The sequence below is a fragment of the Berghia stephanieae genome, chromosome 9, assembly GCF_034508935.2.
Source record: "Berghia stephanieae isolate SIO BIC M18660-M18661 chromosome 9, UCSD_Bste_1.3, whole genome shotgun sequence".
In the NCBI taxonomy this organism is placed as follows: Eukaryota; Metazoa; Mollusca; class Gastropoda; order Nudibranchia; family Aeolidiidae; genus Berghia; species Berghia stephanieae.
The window spans coordinates 10129689-10151761 of record NC_088368.1 but is presented as its reverse complement, the minus strand read 5'-3'; the positions used below and the strand labels follow the sequence as shown (position 1 = coordinate 10151761).

At 30.6% G+C, this 22073-nt stretch overlaps 1 protein-coding gene across 10 annotated transcripts in view; it reads right to left on the bottom strand.

Annotated features, from left to right (window-relative positions):
- Positions 1-5072: 5072 nt before the first annotated feature.
- The window catches only part of LOC144979657 (uncharacterized protein C8orf34 homolog), a 59006-nt gene continuing 42005 nt past the window's right edge, over positions 5073-22073 (bottom strand). For 5 of the 10 annotated variants that reach the window (XM_078926492.1, XM_078926493.1, XM_078926494.1 and 2 more), the window contains 4 exons: positions 21526-21640; positions 19190-19304; positions 18848-18880; positions 6819-7019 (listed from right to left, as the gene is read on the bottom strand). In XM_078926492.1, the coding sequence (XP_078782618.1) occupies positions 7012-7019; positions 18848-18880; positions 19190-19304; positions 21526-21640 (271 nt within the window). In that variant the 3' untranslated portion in view covers positions 6819-7011. Of the gene's footprint in view, positions 7020-18847; positions 18881-19189; positions 19305-21525; positions 21641-22073 lie in introns of all 10 variants that reach the window. The other 5 variants (XR_013646751.1, XR_013646752.1, XM_078926487.1 and 2 more) reach the window with 3 other exon arrangements.

Here is a 22073-nt window from a genome sequence, read left to right as displayed (position 1 = left end):
AAGGGCGAGAGAAATCACTTTATCACAACATTCATTTACCACCGTAGCCATCAGCGCATCATGGTGCGTGCCATTGAAATTGGAACTATGCGAAGCGATAAGAATTAAACAGAGGGGTGTCTTTGTGAAACGATGGAGTGTGTGTCTGCATATGTATTATACTGCATACACATGCATGCAATGTAGATCGATACACACATAAGTAACAATCAATATGACAGTGAGTCACCAGTGGTTGAAATCACTGGGCGCAATTTGAAAAAAAATGACTTAATAAATTATTTTTTTTTAACTTGGCTGGGTGAAATTAGTTCGAGGAAACCATGTTCAAGGAAGGATAACAAAGAATAAAAAGGAAAAAAATCGGAACATTCAAATGAGTTCGAGGAAACTGTGTGTGAGGAAACCAACCGTGCTAATGTATTAGTATTAGCACAAAAGAAGGAAATGGAAATACACTGTCCCGTAAAGCATTTTGAAGTGCTTAACATTGTAAACCTGTGGAATTCAGCTATTTTTCTTTTTTTTTTTTTACATTGCCATTCCATATACCATGAAAAAAAGTTTATAAAATCTTAACATCCACTAAATGAACTCAGAGCATTTTAAAAGGGCAATACTGAGCATATAGATAGAAATATATTGCCTCAAACTAAAGGCAAGGTGCTGTCACTGTCAATTTCTTATTATCTGGATGGGGTTCCTGACCGCCCATCGTGGGCAGGGAGGTCACTTACGGTCTTATATAACCCTTTATCTGTTTTCCAACATGCTTTTTGTCTTTGTCTTGGAATGAGATTACTTGGTTTTGTCCTGGCCATGGCCGGAGTCCTAGCTGGGAGGGAACAGTCAAATGTATAGTTGTAGTTTTAGGAGTCGATATTTTTTCCTTGTAAACACCTTATGTATTATGTTTGTTCTTTTGAATGCATTATGTAAGCATTTGAATGTGTTCTAAATGGGATCTTGCGCTTGTGCCTGGATGGGACTATGTACAAGTACAATGATAATAAGCACTTGGAAGCTACATCAGTTTCCTATTTTTACCATTCCTCTTTCTGGGTGGGGTTCCTGACCTCTCATAGTGGACAGGGAGGCACTTACCATGTCTTCTATCCCCTATATGTTTTCCAACATGCTTTGTCTTTGTCTTGAATAAGATTACTTGGCTTTGTCCTGGCCTTGGCCGGATATCCTGGCTGGGAGGAAAGCAGTCAAATGTATAGCTAGTTGTGGGAGATGATATTTTTTGTCTTGTATATCATCTCTGTTATGCAGTGTATTATTTTTGTTATATATTTATATATATATATATATATATATAATATATATATATATATATATATATATATATATATATATATATATATATATATATATATATATATATATATAATATATATATATATTATTATTATTATATATTATATATATATTATTATGATTTGTAAACATTTGAGTGTATTCCTTAGTGGGGACGTGTACTAGTGTCGGGATGAGGCATTTAGGTGATCTCAAACTATGTACACGTCCCCACTAATGAAAGCGCCGTTAAACACCTAAAAACAATCAGACACACTTGACAGCACTGCCAATCTTATGATTTGTTTGTCCTGCTCAGTTTTTTTTTTTTTTTTTCTGTTGGGCATTTTTTTCTTTTTTAGGTGTTTAATATTTTCCACTGAAAGGTTTCAAAGATAATGGACCACTCAATCTATTAGTATTAGCTGTTTTTCCAAGGCAACAAGAAATGTTCATTTGTGATTTAACGAGCAAAAACAATGGAATTTAACTGGAACTGAGTTTCGCATCACTTAGTGGCTTGTATTGCTCTGGCTCAAATGACCCAGTTGAATACAACTTTACAAGCTAAGAAATGCATTGATTGTGATTTTTAACTAGGAAAATATAGGGTTAAGAAGTGGATTTATGAATCACTTGTTGAATCCAGCTACTCGTTGAACCAGGATCTCTCTACATATCAGAAATTTCTGGATTTAGATGAGGCCGAATTAATCCCTGAAGAACTAAGAAATGTCGTAGTGCCCTCCATACTAAAGTCACAACAAGATCTTGACAGCCTCAAAACTCTGGCCCACGACTGTGAACGATGGAAACAACAACATGGATGGAGAAAGCAGCTATACTCATTGACTATGACTGAATCACACAATTCTCAGCAAGCCTCATTCGGACTGCAAGGCTTACTACAACTTGTTGAATGTAACTTTGTTGAATCTGGCACCGCTGTACTCCTTTTACAAAGAGTCAAAATGAGAAAATGTGAATCTACTTTTATTCCTTCAGAGCCTTTCGGCCCATGGAGCCGAAGTTTATCCCCGTTTGTTTAGCGTGAAATGGACAATGCCAATTGTTTGCTATCCTTTGGATAGGACACTGGTCTATTGCAAAGTACTTTCTAGTTTTGTCATTAAGTTTTTTTTCAAATTGTAAGCGTTAATGCTGTGGAAACTAGGATAAACTCCATTTCATGAGCCTTATGGCTCTGATGGACTACCTTTTTTATTTCTTCAGGCACCGAAAAGGGCCTTTGGCTCCAAGCACATATATCGACAGGTCTGAAAACTAAACGCAATTCTGGGCTTGTTTTAACAGTATTGTAATGGGCAATATTTAACATTGTTTTGAAAGTATTTCCATCACATAATAATAATAATTTTTGAGTTTATCTGATCAGAGAGATGAATGGCATACCATGATCACCGATGTCTGGCACAGACTTGGTACTATAATAATAATAATAATAATAATAATAATAATAATAAGCATATTTCTTTAGCGCCTTTCGTCGAAACCTCAATGCGCTTTAAAAAAAGCTGAATCATCAAGACATCATCATCAAGGAGAACATAACAATTTGGCGTTTAAACTTTTTAAAAACAATTAACGTTAGTATTGTGAGTGCTGACAAAAGCAAAATCTAAAACAACAAAAACAACTACAAAAATTTATATTAGTTTGCTGTAAGAAATTTAAAAATCTTTCAGATCAACATTTACACTAAACGTATCAACAAAATGGATATCATTATTATATATTGTTTATGCTAACAACATAGAAATCTTTGGTCGCATTAACCCGACAAAAAACAATGAAATTTAAAAAATTGGCTTCAACTAATTTCTAAAAATTAAGTCCAAATGAACACTGTTTGATAAAATTAATAAAAATATTATGAAAAAATTTTTTGAAATGGGGGGTGAGAAGGATATACGAACACTTTTCGATCCAACTTGGAACGATCTCTTCTTGTAATCGGCTCTGCAATACCAATTAATGCCTGGAACCAATTCATCATCGGGACTGCGCTGCATCGGCTATCGCACTTCCCAGTTGACACTTTATGCAAGAGGCAGTGAGCCACCTCCATCTCAGGGAAAAATGGACATCCAGATGTACTAAGGTCAATCGCTGACAGACAACCACACAACATAGCAGCTCATTCGGATCAAGGTACACAAGAAATTTTGCAAGCACCAAAATGGCACCACCATTAGTGGATTAAAAAGAAATCGCAGACATAAGTAGTCTATTAGGATAACCTTCCAGGCCAAGGACCCACTATGCCATTTTTTAGCGAAAATAATTTGACCATTATACATCCTAAAAATGACAACTGACCCTATTGCAATACTTCAGTATCATTAAGTTTATAATTACAACTAAAACCTAACTACATATTTACGATGTTCAATGAGCCAGACTGCAGGTACTTTGCTATTCTTCAGGAAGGCAACAGGTCACTTGCCAGCATAGAAATGTTCGATCTTAATGAATAAGCAATCCTAAATTCTCCGTTTGTATGGAATGATTAATTAAAATTAAATTCTTGTCTTGTCTGACTACATTTGTCTATTAGGTGACTCAGAATTTTATTGCACGATCAAGATCATAAGTATTTGAGGCAAATTAAATATTTATTAATAAAAAGAAAGTTGTATTTCTAGGTACTAGTCATTTGGTACCTGGACGAAACCGGATCGACTGGCAAAAAGAGGACAAAGTTACGAGGGCATAAATCCCAGAACCGTAATAATAATGTATAAAATTTTAATACGAAAGTATGCGGAAGTATCTGGAGTCGTAAAATGTAAACAAAACAATAAAAACAAAATAAAAGTGATGCCCAGACAACTCGGGACTAAAAAACAAGAGACAAGTAACAAAAAACTGATTGACGATATATCTTACTCACTTATTCCTTTGAGAGGATGAAAAACCCTCATGCAGAAATTAACTGATACCTTAAATTTAAACATTTATTGATATGTACAAAGTGTAATTTCACAGTCAAAACAATACAAAAACAAATTGAAAGTTCTTCCCAGTTCAGAATACGTCTAAATTTAAATGTATTGAAGAATGAAACTGCATGAAAATGAATAAATAGTTTTTAATAAAAGACAGTAAATATGATTTATAAGTTTTAATACAACAGTAAGTTTTGATCAGTGTTGCCTCGGGGCGATAAGATTGATGAAAGACAGAACGGGCGCTAATGACCTAAAGTGTCGAAGCGCGTAAACACCTAAAAGACAGAACACAACAGAGAGAGAGTAGATGAGAGGAAAGGCGTGGGGGGGATTATATAAGTTCATTGATCTTTTGATCTCTGTTCCATTTTTCTGAGCCTCTGTTTAAAATTGGCTTTGAGATCTGTTGAAATCTTTGAGAGATATGCTAATGTCTTGTTTAGTTAAGCTTTTTGGGTTTTTAGGAGCTTGCAACACTATTATCATTCAAAGCAGTAAAAAGAAAGATGATAGAGGAAAAGTTGTAGATCTGAAGTTAACTCACTCAACCCTAACACCGACTTTTCCGTAGTTTACCTGGTTACTTTCACCCATGCCTTTTTTATGACATTTTTCTGAGACAAGTTATAGGCGTGGTATCACAGCTAATATTTTAAATTTTTTAAGTTAATGATAGTTGAATAAAACTATGTACATATTCATTTTTAAAACATTTTTTCCCATTTTGAAAAGTAGCAAAAATCTCTCGGATTGAGTGAGTTAAAAACACCACAGAAAAAGTAAGACAAAGGAGCATTGTCACCTGTTTGTTTTTTTTTTCACTTTATTATAAGCATATAGAATAGGCAAATCAAATTAAAACACAGGTGCCATACATTCATTCTGTGAACAATTTTCAGACAATTTTGTCGGCTGTCACTTTTATTTTAAAAGGGTCAAGTCTGTAGGTGAGCGCAAATGTATCTGGCAACCCCTTTGCAACAAAACAAAACAGACACATCTTTATTTGGTTCACCTTGACTGATGTCAGACTGAGATGATGGGTCACAAACCAAATAAAAAATCATCAAACATAAATTATTGCAACGTGTTGTATCAGCACAAAATTGATACACGACCATCTGCTAAAAATAAAAATGATTTGATCCAAAACTTAAAGGAAACAAAAATTATTTTAAAAATAAAAATCGGGACTGTGTCAGTGTTTATCTGAAATATTTATTGTCTTTAAAATCATTAAAGTTAAAGTTCTCTGGAGCAGACTGGAGAGAAAAATCAAGTGAGTAGATGTGACTCATATACAGTAGAACTCGGAAATAGCGAGTTCGACGGGTCCACTCCTGATTACTCGCTATTTCCGAGTTCTCGCTATTCCCGAGTTGCTAGGAAAGGTTATAATTATAATATTGCTAGTTATTCTCTCAGTGTGTAATTCGAGTAAAAGCCGTTGCCCCTATTTCAATTTCTTAACAGAAGTGGCAGAATGCTTGGTTTTTTGTTGTTTTTTGTGTTTTTGTTTTTTTTTTCAAGTAAAATCATGACTAGAAAAAAAAAACAAGGACATAGAAGTGTGTGTGTGTGTGTGTGTGTGTGTGTGTGTGCGTGAGTGTTTGTATGCACTCGGCATGTTTGATGAGGTAAGCAAGCGCATCACTCAATCACTGACCATTTGAAATAATGGTTCCACACTCCGCTCTCTCGCTGATCGTGTCGTTCATTAACGATGCTACTCGCTGACCGATGCTACAAAGTGAGGCATGTTGACATGTGCTAACCTCGCGCGTCGCGTGGCACCACATTGGGTGAATAATTGACCCCCACCCCCAATACACACACACGCACACAAACCCAACCCCCACCCAAATTTGTTTCGCCTATTATGTACTACTACAGACTAGGCTACTATGTAATATTACTCGTAACGAAAAATAAGAAAAGAAAAGAGGCTAGGCTAAAAATATTTAAATTGCCATTGTCTCTTGTTTTGCTTTACTTCGTTCGCAGTCCTAGGCTGGGGCAGGAAATGCTCGTTATTTCCGAGTTGACCTCTTTTCCATACTCGTTACTGTCATGCTAATTTTATTGACTCAAATAAGGTAAAAAAAACGGGGATTTAGATTTTACTCACTATTTCCGAGTACGTTACTTTCATGTTCTACTGTATAAGGGAACAACACTGTTTTTTGTGTTGTTCCCTTTATATATGAGTCACACCTACTCACTTTATTTTTCTCTCCATTTTACTGGGTCATTTAGGCACCTCTAGCTCTGGGGCAGACTGTAGTGTATGGAAATCATGCTACTAAGGCTCAGAAGAAAAATTCATAATTTAAAAAAAGAAAACAAACAAAAAAAACCCCAACAAAACACCAAAATTAAACATTAAACAAAAAAACAAAATAAAACATTAAAAAAAACCCAAACAAATAAATAAAATAAAATGAACAAGAAAGCAAATCTTTTGAACGTTTTGTGTTTCCCATTTCTAAACAGAAAAGATGAAAAATGAATTGAAGATAAAATATATTGTGAACAAAGGATAAACCAAAGACGACGACACTATTTATTTTTGTAAATTCCAGTTAATTGAAGCTTACACTCGACTCCATCACTGCTAGTTATGAAGATTATAATAAATAATTAATTGATGTGATGTCGGTAGTGGAAATGTGGCGTCATATTCATCAAATTCTCTGCATTCATTCTTGTGTAGTCTTGGGTCATTAGTCCTTTCTTCTCAATACGCTGTGGACAAAATAAACAAGATGAATGGATTTATATGGGGAAATAATGAATAAGTAAAGAGTAAAGACGTTTATTGACTGTTCAGAGAGTAAATAAGATGTTTGATTCTTTTGCATTAATGCATTTATTTATTTTAGTTATTGTAACTATCGTGGAAATTGAGATAGATCGAGAAAAATCATTTGAGCCATAAATGATTGAGCTTTTTTATATAAAAATTGAGCATTTATATAGCGCAATTTCCAATAAACGTGCTCAAAGCACTTTACAATGGTCCCTGGCCAACAGCAACACTTAACATTTAGGACCGGACATGACGCCTGTTAGGCGATATTACAATTATTTTTCGAACAGAGACATCGTTCTTAACGGCCAGGTACTCATTTTACACCTGAGAACATTGAGAGAAGTAAAGAGCCTTTTCCAAGGACTGAACTATGCGCCAAGTGAGGCTTGAACCCAGGACCTTCCGATCCAAAAGCGAGTGTTAAACCACAAGACCACATAGCCGCACAAATGATATAAAAGGGTTAAGTCTGTAGGTAAGCACAAATGAATCTGGCAACCCCTTTACATTGCAAATTCAAAGTGAAAAAATTAAAATCATGGAATTGGGTTTGACATGGACAAATAAAAATGGCTAGGGCTATTGGTCAGTACTGACTCCCAGGCGCTAGCACATGCGGGTCAGTACTGACGAACAGACGCCAGTGCCTGGAGGTCAGTACTGACCAATAACCTGGTGTCTATTGGTCAGTATTGAACAACAGGTGCCACCGCCCACAGACAACCTCTCTTCGGTCTGTGCCACCGCCCACCATTTATCAGCACTGACGAACATCGGACCTGTTCGTCAGTGCAAAGACCTCTTCGCACTTATTCGTCACTTCCAAAAGTATACCATTAAAAAAAAAAACAATTAAAATTCCAGGCTCTCAGGCCAACTTATCCGATTGCACACAGTAACACTTGGTCACCTAGATAAGTTTGATTTCTAACGCGTTAGATGCCGTTGGGGCAACGATATGACTCGTTATTTCAAGCCACCGTAAGATTCTATTTTATTTTATGTTGTCCATTCTATTTCTTTGGGTTATTTTGTTTTTATTGTTTGTTTTTTTCCCCGTATATTTTCGTTATAGCTTTATTTAAAGAAAAATAGAGGAAAATGTGTTTTAATATTTCCTGTTACGATTCTTTTATAATACTTTGTCCATTCTATTACTACTACTACCACTCACTACTACTACCACTACTGCTACTACTACTACTGCTACTACTACTACTACTACTACTACTACTACTACTACTACTACTACTACTACTACTACTACTAACTATTACTACTACTACTACTACTACTACTACTTATATGTCTTTTATCTTCCATTATTTTCTGGAAGGTTCTGTTCCCTGACGCTGACCTTTTCTTATCAATCAGATCACCCCCCTGGGGCACCCTATCCTCTACCCACGCTGACATTTCATTCATACTGCAACCTCAACCACCATTGAGTACAGACGACAAAGTTATTTTTCATTATATTTTATTTGTTTTCCACGTTTATTTGTGTATTGTGTTAATGAATGGTTTGTACCCGAAACGTCCATTGTCTGTTTTGTTCCCATACGAAGCCTTTCATTTTCACTCTTTCGTTAGTATTTTACGATCACCGGCTTCAGGCAGCCCTTACCGTTTTCTACTTTTCCTGTCTCAGTAAGATGCGAGCAAGCCGAATTTCAAATGACAGGAATGAAGAAAGACGAGACAATGAAAGAGCTTTCACTTTCAGTTCTAGCGCCACGCATCAGTGCAGTGAGCATGCGCGTTGGATGAACAGAAATATAGGGCTTCCAGTTTGGCGTTTCAACACCAAATTTGGTCTTTTTCTCAGGATTGGACAATTTCACTTGTTTAATTAATTGATATATTTATTAAACAAATCTCACGTAAACCGACAAAAAGATTTAGTGAAAACAAGGGCTTCCCTGCGACTAGTATGGGACAGGAAATGCTGATTTATTTGTCGTAGAGCAAGTTATTTTAAAAAATGGCATTTTTTCATAATTTTGGTACCGTCAACGCCCGTGGCCAGGTCATAACTGACCAATTGGCATCAGTACTAGTAATAGTAATAGTATTAGTCAGTACTGACCCCCAGACGCCGGTGCCTGTTCGTCAGTACTGACCCGCAGGTGCCAGCGCCTGGGGGTCAGTACTGACGAATAGCCACTCCGAATAAAAATATTAAGAATTATTTAGGCACAGACGTTTATTTATTTTAATGACTATACTATTTTGGAAACATAGACAAATAAAAATATTAAGAATTATTTAGGCACAGACGTTTATTTATTTTAATGACTATACTATTTTGGAAACATAGACAAATAAAAATATTAAGAATTATTAGGCACAGACGCTTATTTATTTTAATGACTATACTATTTTGGAAACATAGACAAATAAAAATATTAAGAATTATTAGGCACAGACGCTTATTTATTTTAATGACTATACTATTTTGGAAACATAGACAAATAAAAATATTAAGAATTATTAGGCACAGACGCTTATTTATTTTAATGACTATACTATTTTGGAAACATAGACAAATAAAAATATTAAGAATTATTAGGCACAGACGCTTATTTATTTTAATGACTATACTATTTTGGAAACATAGACAAATAAAAATATTAAGAATTATTAGGCACAGACGCTTATTTATTTTAATGACTATACTATTTTGGAAACATAGACAAATAAAAATATTAAGAATTATTAGGCACAGACGCTTATTTATTTTAATGACTATACTATTTTGGAAACATAGACAAATAAAAATATTAAGAATTATTAGGCACAGACGCTTATTTATTTTAATGACTATACTATTTTGGAAACATAGACAAATAAAAATATTAAGAATTATTAGGCACAGACGCTTATTTATTTTAATGACTATACTATTTTGGAAACATAGACAAATAAAAATATTAAGAATTATTAGGCACAGACGCTTATTTATTTTAATGACTATACTATTTTGGAAACATGGACAAATAAAAATATTAAGAATTATTAGGCACAGACGCTTATTTATTTTAATGACTATACTATTTTGGAAACATAGACAAATAAAAATATTAAGAATTATTTAGGCACAGACGCTTATTTATTTTAATGACTATACTATTTTGGAAACATAGACAAATAAAAATATTAAGAATTATTTAGGCACAGACGCTTATTTATTTTAATGACTATACTATTTTGGAAACATAGACAAATAAAAATATTAAGGATTATTAGGCACAGACGCTTATTTATTTTAATGACTATACTATTTTGGAAACATAGACAAATAAAATATTAAGAATTATTAGGCACAGACGCTTATTTATTTTAATGACTATACTATTTTGGAAACATAGACAAATAAAAATATTAAGGTTTATTTAGGCACAGACGCTTATTTATTTTAATGACTATACTATTTTGGAAACATAGACAAATAAAAATATTAAGGATTATTAGGCACAGACGCTTATTTATTTTAATGACTATACTATTTTGGAAACATAGACAAATAAAAATATTAAGGTTTATTTAGGCACAGACGCTTATTTATTTTAAAGACTATACTATTTTGGAAACATGGACAAATAAAAATATTAAGGATTATTTAGGCACAGAGGCTTATTTATTTTAAAGACTATACTATTTTGGAAACATGGACAAATAAAAATATTAAGGTTTATTTAGGCACAGACGCTTATTTATTTTAAAGACTATACTATTTTGGAAACATGGACAAATAAAAATATTAAGGATTATTTAGGCACAGACGCTTATTTATTTTAAAGACTATACTATTTTGGAAACATGGACAAATAAAAATATTAAGGTTTATTTAGGCACAGACGCTTATTTATTTTAAAGACTATACTATTTTGGAAACATGGACAAATAAAAATATTAAGAATTATTAGGCACAGACGCTTATTTATTTTAATGACTATACTATTTTGGAAACATAGACAAATAAAAATATTAAGAATTATTAGGCACAGACGCTTATTTATTTTAATGACTATACTATTTTGGAAACATAGACAAATAAAAATATTAAGAATTATTAGGCACAGACGCTTATTTATTTTAATGACTATACTATTTTGGAAACATAGACAAATAAAAATATTAAGAATTATTAGGCACAGACGTTTATTTATTTTAATGACTATACTATTTTGGAAACATAGACAAATAAAAATATTAAGAATTATTAGGCACAGACGTTTATTTATTTTAATGACTATACTATTTTGGAAACATAGACAAATAAAAATATTAAGAATTATTTAGGCACAGACGCTTATTTATTTTAATGACTATACTATTTTGGAAACATAGACAAATAAAAATATTAAGAATTAATTGACAGAGTTTTTTTATTTATGATATACTATTTTGGAAAATAATAAAAATATTAGATATTATTAGAGACGTTTATTTATTTTAATGACTAATATTTTAGAACTAGAAAATAAAAATATTATAATTTTAGCAGACGTTTATTTAATTTAAATAAAAATTTAGAAAACAAATTCAAATAAAAAATATTAAGAATTATTGCAAACTTTATTTAATTAGACTATACTATTTGAATTATGACAAATAAAATATTAAGAATATTAGCAAACTTATTTAATTAATACTATATTTTGAAAATTAGACAAAATAAAATATTAAGAATTATTAGCACAAGCTTTATTTATTTTAATGATATACTTTTTGGAAACATAGACAAATAAAAATATTAAGATTATTAGGGACAGACGTTATTTATTTTAATGACTATACTATTTTGGAAACATAGAAAATAAAAATATTAAATTATTAGGCACGAGTTATTTATTTTAATGACTATACTATTTTGGAAACATAACAAAAAAAATATTAAGAATTATTAGGCACAATACTTTATTTTTTTAAACATACTATTTTGGAAAATAGACAAATAAAAATATTAAGAATTATTAGTAAAGACATTATTTTAAGACATTTATTTTAAGATATATTTTAAAAATAACAAATAAAAATTAAGAATTATTTAGGAAGCACTTTTATTTTTAAAGACTATATTTTGGAAACATGAAAATAAAATATTAATTATTTAAGATAACTTATTATTTAAGACTAACTATTTTGAAAATGAAATAAAAAGTTAAGTATTTTAGGCCAACTTATTTTTTAAAATATATAATTTGAAAAAAAAATTAAAAATATTAAGAGTTTATTTATTTAAGACTATATTTTGGAAACAAGACAAATAAAAAGAAAAATTAGGACAATAATTTTTTAAATATACTATTTGAATTTTAAGATAAAATATTAGGAATATAGGCAAAAAAGCTTATTTATTTAACAAATTTAAATATAAAAATATAATTTTACAGACAAAAAAAATAATATTATTAGCACAGACTTATTTATTTTAATGACTATACTATTTTGGAACATGACAAATAAAAATATTAAGAATTATTAGGCACAGACGCTATTTATTTTAAAATACTATTTTGGAAAAGACAAATAAAAATATTAAGATTATTAGGCACAGACGTATTTTTTTAAGACTATACTATTTTGGAACAAACAAATAAAAATATAAATTTATTAGGCACAGACGTTATTTTTTTAAAACTATATATTTGAAAAGAAAATAAAAATATTAGTTATAGGCACAGTTATTTATTTTAAAGATATATTTGGAAACATGACAAATAAAAATATTAAATTATTAGGCCAACGCTTATTTATTTTAAGACTATACTATTTGGAAAATGAAAATAAAAATAAAATTTATTAGGCACAGAGCATTATTTTTTAAACTATATTTGAAATGACAAAAAAAATATTAAGATTATTTAGGCACATTTATTTTTAAAGATATTATTGGAAACAGAAAAATAAATATTAAATTATTAGGACAGACTTATTTATTTTAGAGACTATATTTTGGAAAATGAAAATAAAAATATAAGTTATTTAGACAGATTATTATTAAGACTATACTATTTTGGAAACATAAAAAAAATATTAAGAATTATTTATAATATTTATTTATTTTATATATAAATGGACAAATAAAAATATTAAATTATTCAGACTTTATATTTATATTTAAATAATAAATATAGATTAATATTTAAAATTGACAATAAATTAAGAAAATTTTAAACTATTTTATAAAAAATATAAATATTATAGACACTATTAAAATAATTAATAAATATATTATAGGCACAGACGTTTATTTATTTTAATGACTAACTATTTGGAAACATAGACAATAAAAATATAAGATTATTAGCACAGACGTTTATTATTTAAGCTTACTATTTTGGAACATAGACAAATAAAATATTAAGAATTATAGCACAGACGTTATATTATGTATACTTTGAACATAGACAATAAATTAGAATATTGCACGACTTTATTTTTAATACTACTATTTTGGAAACATAGACAAATAAAATATTAAAATATTAGCACAGACGTTTATTATTAATGACATACTATTTTGGAAACATAGACAAATAAATATTAGAATTTTAGGCACAACGTTTATTTATTTTAATGACATACATTTTGGAAACATGACAAATAAAATATTAAGAATTATTAGCACGACGTTATTTATTTTAAGACTATACTTTTTGGAAACATAGACATAAAAATATAAGAATTTAGGCCAGACGTTATTTATTTTAGCTTACTTTTTGGAACTAGCAATAAAAATATAAGATATTAGCACAGACGTTATTTATTTAGACTAACTATTTTGGAACTAGCAAATAAAATTAAGAATTATAGGCACAGACGTTTTATTTTAATGATATACTATTGGAAACATGACAAATAAAAATATAAGATTATAGGCACAGACTTATTTTTTATGACATACTATTGAAACATAGACAAAAAAATATAAGAATTATTAGGCACAGACGTTATTTATTTTAGACTATACATTGGAAACATAGACAAATAAATATTAAGAATATTAGGCACAGACGTTTATTTATTTTAATATATTTTGGAAACATAGACAAATAAAAATATTAAGAATTATAGGCACAGACGTTATTTATTTTAAGACTATACTATTTTGAACATAGACAAAAATTTAAGATTATTAGGCACAGACGTATTATTTAAGACTACTATTTTGGAAACATGCAAATAAAATAAGATTTTACCAGATTTATTTATTATATTTTGGAACAAGCAAAAAAAATTAAATATAGGCGATTTATTTAGACTACTATTTGAACTGACAAAAAAATAAGTATTAGGCACAGAGCTATTTTAGATATATTTTGGAACATACAAAAAATATAGTATAGGCAAGAGTTATTTTAAGATATATATTGGAAAGACAAAAATATAAGATTATAGGACAGATTTTTTAGACTACTTTGGAACTGACAAATAAAAATATTTGCCGATATTTTTTTAAGCTATACATTGAAACTGACATAAAATAGATTGGCACAGACTATTTATTAGCTAACTATTGGAACAGACAATAAAATATAGTTTGGCCAGACTTATATTAGACTACATTTTGGAACAAGACAAAAAAATAAAAATTATTAGGCACAGACGTTTATTTATTTTAATGACTATACTATTTTGGAAACATAGACAAATAAAAAATATTAAGAATTATTTAGGCACAGACGTTTATTTATTTTAATGACTATACTATTTTGGAAACATAGACAAATAAAAATAATTAAGAATTATTAGGCACAGACGCTTATTTATTTTAATGACTATACTATTTTGGAAACATAGACAAATAAAAATATTAAGAATTATTAGGCACAGACGTTTATTATTTTTAATGACTATACTATTTTGGAAACATAGACAAATAAAAATATTAAGAATTATTAGGCACAGACGTTATATTTATTTTAATGACTATACTATTTTGGAAACATAGACAAATAAAAATATAAGAATTATTAGGCACAGACGTTTATTTATTTTAATGACTATACTATTTTGGAAACATAGACAAATAAAAATATTAAGAATTATTAGGCACAGACGTTTATTTATTTTAATGACTATACTATTTTGGAAACATAGACAAATAAAAATATTAAGAATTATTAGGCACAGACGTTTATTTATTTTAATGACTATACTATTTTGGAAACATAGACAAATAAAAATATTAAGAATTATTAGGCACAGACGTTTATTATTTTAATGACTATACTATTTTGGAAACATAGACAAATAAAAATATTAAGAATTATTAGGCACAGACGTTTATTTATTTTAAATGACTATACTATTTTGGAAACATAGACAAATAAAAATATTAAGAATTATTAGGCACAGACGTTATATTATTTTAAATGACTATACTATTTTGGAAACATAGACAAATAAAAATATTAAGAATTATTAGGCACAGACGTTATTTATTTAAGACTATACTATTTTGGAAACATAGACAAATAAAAATATTAAGAATTATTAGGCACAGACGTTATTTATTTTAATGACTATACTATTTGGAAACAAAAGACAAATAAAAATATTAAGAATTATTAGGCACAGACGTTTATTTATTTTAATGACTATACTATTTTGGAAACATAGACAAATAAAAATATTAAGAATTATTAGGCACAGACGCTTATTTATTTTAATGACTATACTATTTTGGAAACATAGACAAATAAAAATATTAAGAATTATTAGGCACAGACGTTTATTTATTTTAATGACTATACTATTTTGGAAACATAGACAAATAAAAATATTAAGAATTATTAGGCACAGACGTTTATTTATTTTAATGACTATACTATTTTGGAAACATAGACAAATAAAAATATTAAGAATTATTAGGCACAGACGTTTATTTATTTTAATGACTATACTATTTTGGAAACATAGACAAATAAAAATATTAAGAATTATTAGGCACAGACGTTTATTTATTTTAATGACTATACTATTTTGGAAACATAGACAAATAAAAATATTAAGGATTATTAAATAATAATAATAATACATGACATTTATAACGCGCATTTTCATCACTGGGTGATGCTCAATGCGCGAAACAATAATACAGTGACATTATTATACAAATGAAACATTATACAAACTACATCAACATAATATTATCATTATACAACAATGTAATAACTAAACATAAAGTCATTAATACAAGATATGTTATAATACATCCACATGCTATGTCAAATACGGAAATAATATAAAATAATGATATAATAAGATAAACTAAATTAACATTCATATTGGGGTCAAATTACAAAGATGCATTTATCAAGATGTGTTTTAACAAAGAGATGGTGTTTTAACTTTGATTTAAATATTGATAAGGACTGCGCTTCTCTTATTCTTTTAGGAAGAGAGTTCCAGATGGAAGGTCCGACGTGACTGAACGATCTGCCGCCGTAAAATTTATATTTATATTTATTTGTAACAATTAATTTTGTAGAATCTAGTGCAGAACATAGACTCCTCGTTGGCTTATAAGTTTCTAAAAATTCAGTAATATACAATGGTGCTTGATCATTAAGGCACTTAAAGCACAATAGTGCTTGTTTGAATTCGATTCTCACTTTAACTGGTAACCAATGCAGCTCATACACATGTGGCAACGAGTAGGATGTTATCTTCTTTCTTAAAATCAATTTAGCAGCCGCATTCTGGATACTTTGAAGGCGTGATATTTTATCGTTGCTTACATTCGAGATTAACGAATTACAGTAATCTATTTTAGATAGTATGAAAGATGTTATTAGTTTGCATGTTACTTCTCTTGTTAGGAAAGGTCTAACTGAAGCAATTCTTTTTAATCTTATTGTCAAACTTCTACATAGAGAATCAAACTGTGCCTGCATAGTCATATGTTGATCTAGCATTACCCCGAGGTTTTTCACACACGTTGAGAGGTTAATTGTGCACCCATTTATATTTAGAGTAAACTTCAGAAAATCATCTTTCAAAACACTTTTTCTACCACACACCATCACCTATGTCTTTTCATTATTCAGCTTTAACTTGTTAATTTCCATCCAGCATTTAACATCTCTAATACAGTCTTCAACACGGGTAATCAATGATGGGATATTACTAGGGATATCGCTTACATAGATCTGAGTGTCATCAGCATAGAAATGATACATTAATTTATTTTTAACAAAAATATCCGAAAGAGGTTGAGTATAAAGAGTAAAAATAACAGGACCAAGGACAGACCCCTGCGGAACGCCGTAATTTAGAGGAAATGTTTCTGATACTGCGCCATCGATCAGATCTTGATGTTAGGTATGATTTAAACCAACTAAGCGCAGTGTCTCTTATTCCAAAAGTAATTTATAATCGTTTAATAAGTATCTCGTGATCAATGGTGTCAAATGCAGCCGAAAGGTCCAACATAGTCAATAAACAGACATGATTTTTGTCAATACTATTAAGAATATCAGTGCATACTTTTAAAAGGGCAGTTTCAGTGCTATGATGTGATTTATAGGCAGATTGGAAATTTTCACTTAAATTATTTAGATGGATATGATACAAAAGTCTTTTTAACACAATGTGTTCAAGCACTTTGGATAGATATGGAAGGTTGGAGACAGGTCTGTAATTTTTCAGTTCGTTTACATTTAGATCGGACTTCTTTAATAGTGGTTTAACAATGGCACGTTTAAACGAGTCGGGGACACTACCTGAGACCAACGAATTATTTATAAGTTCAGTTATTGTTGGTAACAGTTCTTCAATACAAGTCTTAAGAATACTAGTTGGGATGGGGTCTACTAAGTCACAATATTTTGATGGGCTATCTAAAATGGCTGACTTCACTTCATCTTCAGTGGCTGGATCGAAAACATGTAGTGGCGTTCCATGGAATGGTCCAAAGCTCGGTGACGATGATGATGATGTATTGTCTAAGTTTTCCCTAATGGATTTTATCTTGTCGTGGAAATAGTTGGCAAAATTTTGAGCTAGTTCGGTGTTATTTCTAGACGCTGGAAGGGGTGTGGATTTCTTACTGCCAAGAAGGTCGTTTGCGGTGGAAAACAGTTCTTTGCAAGATGTAATGCTTTGAAATTTTTCGTTGTAGTGGGCCTTTTTTGCGCATGTGATGGCGTTATAAAGAGCCGACTTAGCTGCTCTGTATATATCCTTAAATACCGTTAGGCCACTCTTTCGCCATTTCCTTTCAGCCTGTCTCTTTTTTCTCTTTAATTCCTTTATCTTGGAATTGAACCATCGCGAGTGTGGTCGATTCGATACGACCCGACGTTGTGGCGGTGCCTCACGGTCAATAATAGATCGCAATACTTTGTTGAAGTCGTTTATATTATTAACCTCATTTATGACATCACGAATGCTATCTTGTAAACCACTGATATCAATTTGTCTATAATATTAGGCACAGACGCTTATTTATTTTAATGACTATACTATTTTGGAAACATGGACAAATAAAAATATTAAGGTTTATTAGGCAAAGACGCTTATTTATTTTAAAGACTATACTATTTTGGAAATTGAGTTAGACCAAGACCGATCTTTCAAGCCATCATCGATCAAAATTGGTCCAGTAATAGTAATAAAGTCTGTAGGTGTGAGCAAAAAATAGTCCAATTAAAAAAATATATATATTGTTTCCGCAAAAGAAATGAAATAAAGAATATTATATGATATAAACTATTTAAAAAATAAATAATTTTTGATATAAACTTACATCTTGGATCTTGTTTTTTGCCGCCCTTGACTCCTGTTGAAAAGAAAATATCCCGTCAGATGGAGAAATATTATATACCATTTTATTTCAACCATTAAGATGAAAGTAACCAGAAACGGGTGCTTTAATGACCTAATTAAGTTGAAAATGAAATTAAACACATTGAAACAAACAAAACAAACATACGATATTCCTTTTTTTAGGTCCCGTAATAACATAAAAGTGTTTTATCACCATTCGCTTCTATAATTAGATTTAATTAGTTCTAACTAAACAATCTTTCAGTTTCAAAAACTGCTATATTTATTAGTTTTGCACCTAATCTATATTATCCAGGCTTACTTTGGTTCCAGTCTAAAGCTGATGCAACCTCTGTGTCTTCTGGCACTAACCAACCACCGCTGTCCGTTTCGGATAACATGGAATGGGAGGACATAGGTCGTGAAGCAGGTTGTTCCTGGAAAATAATATTAATAATAATCTTAATAAATAATGATAATATTAATACAGTCCACTCCAGATAATCACAACTCGGCAAATCACAACTTTTGGTTAATTGCAACATTTCCCAAGAAACGGAATTTATAAAAGTCACTGGTTAATTGCAACAAACTTCGGTTAATTGCTCCAAACTTTCGACCTCTAAAAGTAGCAAAATTCAAGAAATCAATCAAACCTAATCTCATTATTAAATTTTATTACGGACGAAATCATGAAAGGTTGAAGAATCGAGAGTGGGAGGAATTTTATGCTACATTAGTGTATCACCACTCTACTAGAGACAAAAGAGGGTGGGGCTTTGCAGTATGGGTTTATGCGGTCATCTGTGACCATAAGATAGGAGGCGAGAGGGCTAGGCATAATCTAACGTAGAAGATGGCAGTTGTAAAGAGAGACTGATTGATACCCTTTGTTTTGGGATTGACAACTGTGCATTGTGACCAATGGGTTTTGTGAGAGCTTATTGTCTATTGGCTAATCTCTTTTGACTCTTACAAATGTTGAGAACAGAAAAGTGAAAGTTAATCCAATCTGAATAAGATGTAGGCTTGCACCAAAGCTGCTTCAGCTTGTCAAAATCTTTACAGGGCTGACATATGGTTTTTGTTGTTCAAGGGCTGACAGGGAACCACCATCATCCCTATTAACACATTGAAAAACCATGTAGGAAAAGAAAAGGCATAGGCACTGCAATATTCTAGAATCAATGAGCACATGCAGTCGTTCTTCCCCAGTGCCCTTCACGTATGGAACAGCATCCATGAAAATGTCAGAGCAACCAATAACCTGACAATATTCTAATTCTATAGTTATCTCGACCAGTTTAAAACCAATAGATAGATATTACGTCAATACCACACCTAGTTGCGTAAAACCAATAGATAGATATTACGTCAATACCACACCTAGTTGCGTAAAACCAATAGATAGATATTACGTCAATACCACACCTAGTTGCGTCAATCTTCATCACAAGAAGCCGCCACTAATTTTTGGATTGGATTGTTTCAATCAAATTGTTCAGTCTCGATGGACTAAGAGAACAGTGATTACAACAACCGGTTTGAGTTTACCATATGTTACAGTGAATGACATAATCAGTCGGATGGTGAAAAGGCTTGAACTGAGATACTGAGATATTGCCAAGTTTAGTTAGAAGGTCAATTTTTATAAAAAATGAGTTCTTGTCATTAATGATTAAATCAACCCTTTTTGTACACATTCGGGAAATATCATACCTTAATTTCACTTCGAAATATTTTTTACAGCCAGTCAAGTTGAAAAAGTATGAAATTTGAGAAAAGTTGCTGGATACCTTTCCCATACATCTGACCATAACTTCATGAAAAAGCACCCGATTCACTTCAAATAAAGCTTAAAATATTCTGGGGAGCATATTCTTTCGGAAAATTCAAAAAATGCAAATCCAAAATTTTCACCTTCCGACTGTTTATGTCATGCACTGACACATACATGGTATGAAACTGATTTGTGGTCAAATTAAAATTGCTATAAAAAATTACAAATGTCCCATCCTTTTTCCTGAAATTGACAAAAGATTCTGCAGCTTTGAAAAAAAACCCAAAAAAACAGCACGAAGACTGAGAAACCATAGCTTCCCCTATCAAGAGGAATGATATCACATCATAGGAAAAACAAATCATCAATGAGTTCAATTCATCTCCTAAACCAACTCAGACAGACCTTGCCAAAAACATGGCATCTCCAAAAATGTTGCAATAGTGGACAGGAAACTCAACTTCGGTTAATCGCAGCATTTTTGCTGATCCCAAGGTGTTGCGATTATCCTTAGTGGATTGTAATAATAATAATAATAATAATAATAATAATAATAATAATAATAATAATAATAATAATAATAATAATAATAATAATAATAATAATAATGATGATGATAATACCAATAATAAAAATAATAATAATAATAATAATAATAATAATAATAATAATAATAATAATAATAATAATAATAATAATAATAATAATAATAATAATATTAATAGTAAAAATCAAAATGAGACTTTAATATGACGTTATCAATTGTAAGTGGATGAGTAGGCCCTCTACTGTAGTGAGGAATAATCGTATCATGCAGGGCTTGAAGTTATACTTATACTGACTTGAAAATACAACTACTACTCTATCTTAATTCTTACTTCAAAGGAAACTCTGGCAGGATTGGGAGCTGCCCATGACTTGTAAGTGTTGAGATCTTCTGTATTTGCTACTGATTGGGATTTAAACGGAGCAGGGCTTGTTCTTGACAACGTCCTGCAAAAGGAGAATAAACAAAAAATGAATATTTCAGCAAACAAACAAAAATAAAATAAAATAAAAAAAATAAAAAACCAACAAATAAAACAACAACAAACCAATAAAATACTTTTCATAGAACAGGGTCATCGATGGAATCTTTTCTTTCTTTCCATTTTCTATCTTGACTCACTACATATCACTATCACTATCACTATCTCTCTATGGTTTAAGCTTTGAGCAATATGTGGTCTTGTGGTATGACACTCGCTTTCGGATCGGAAGATCTTGGGTTTGAGCCTCGCTCAGTGCATAGTTGAGTCCTTGGAAAAGGCTCTTTACTCACATTCTCTCACCATACTCAGGTGTAAAATGTTACCTGCCGTTAACAGCATTTTCTCTGTTGGAAAAAAAATTGTATTATCGCCTAACAGGCGCAATGTCTCATTCT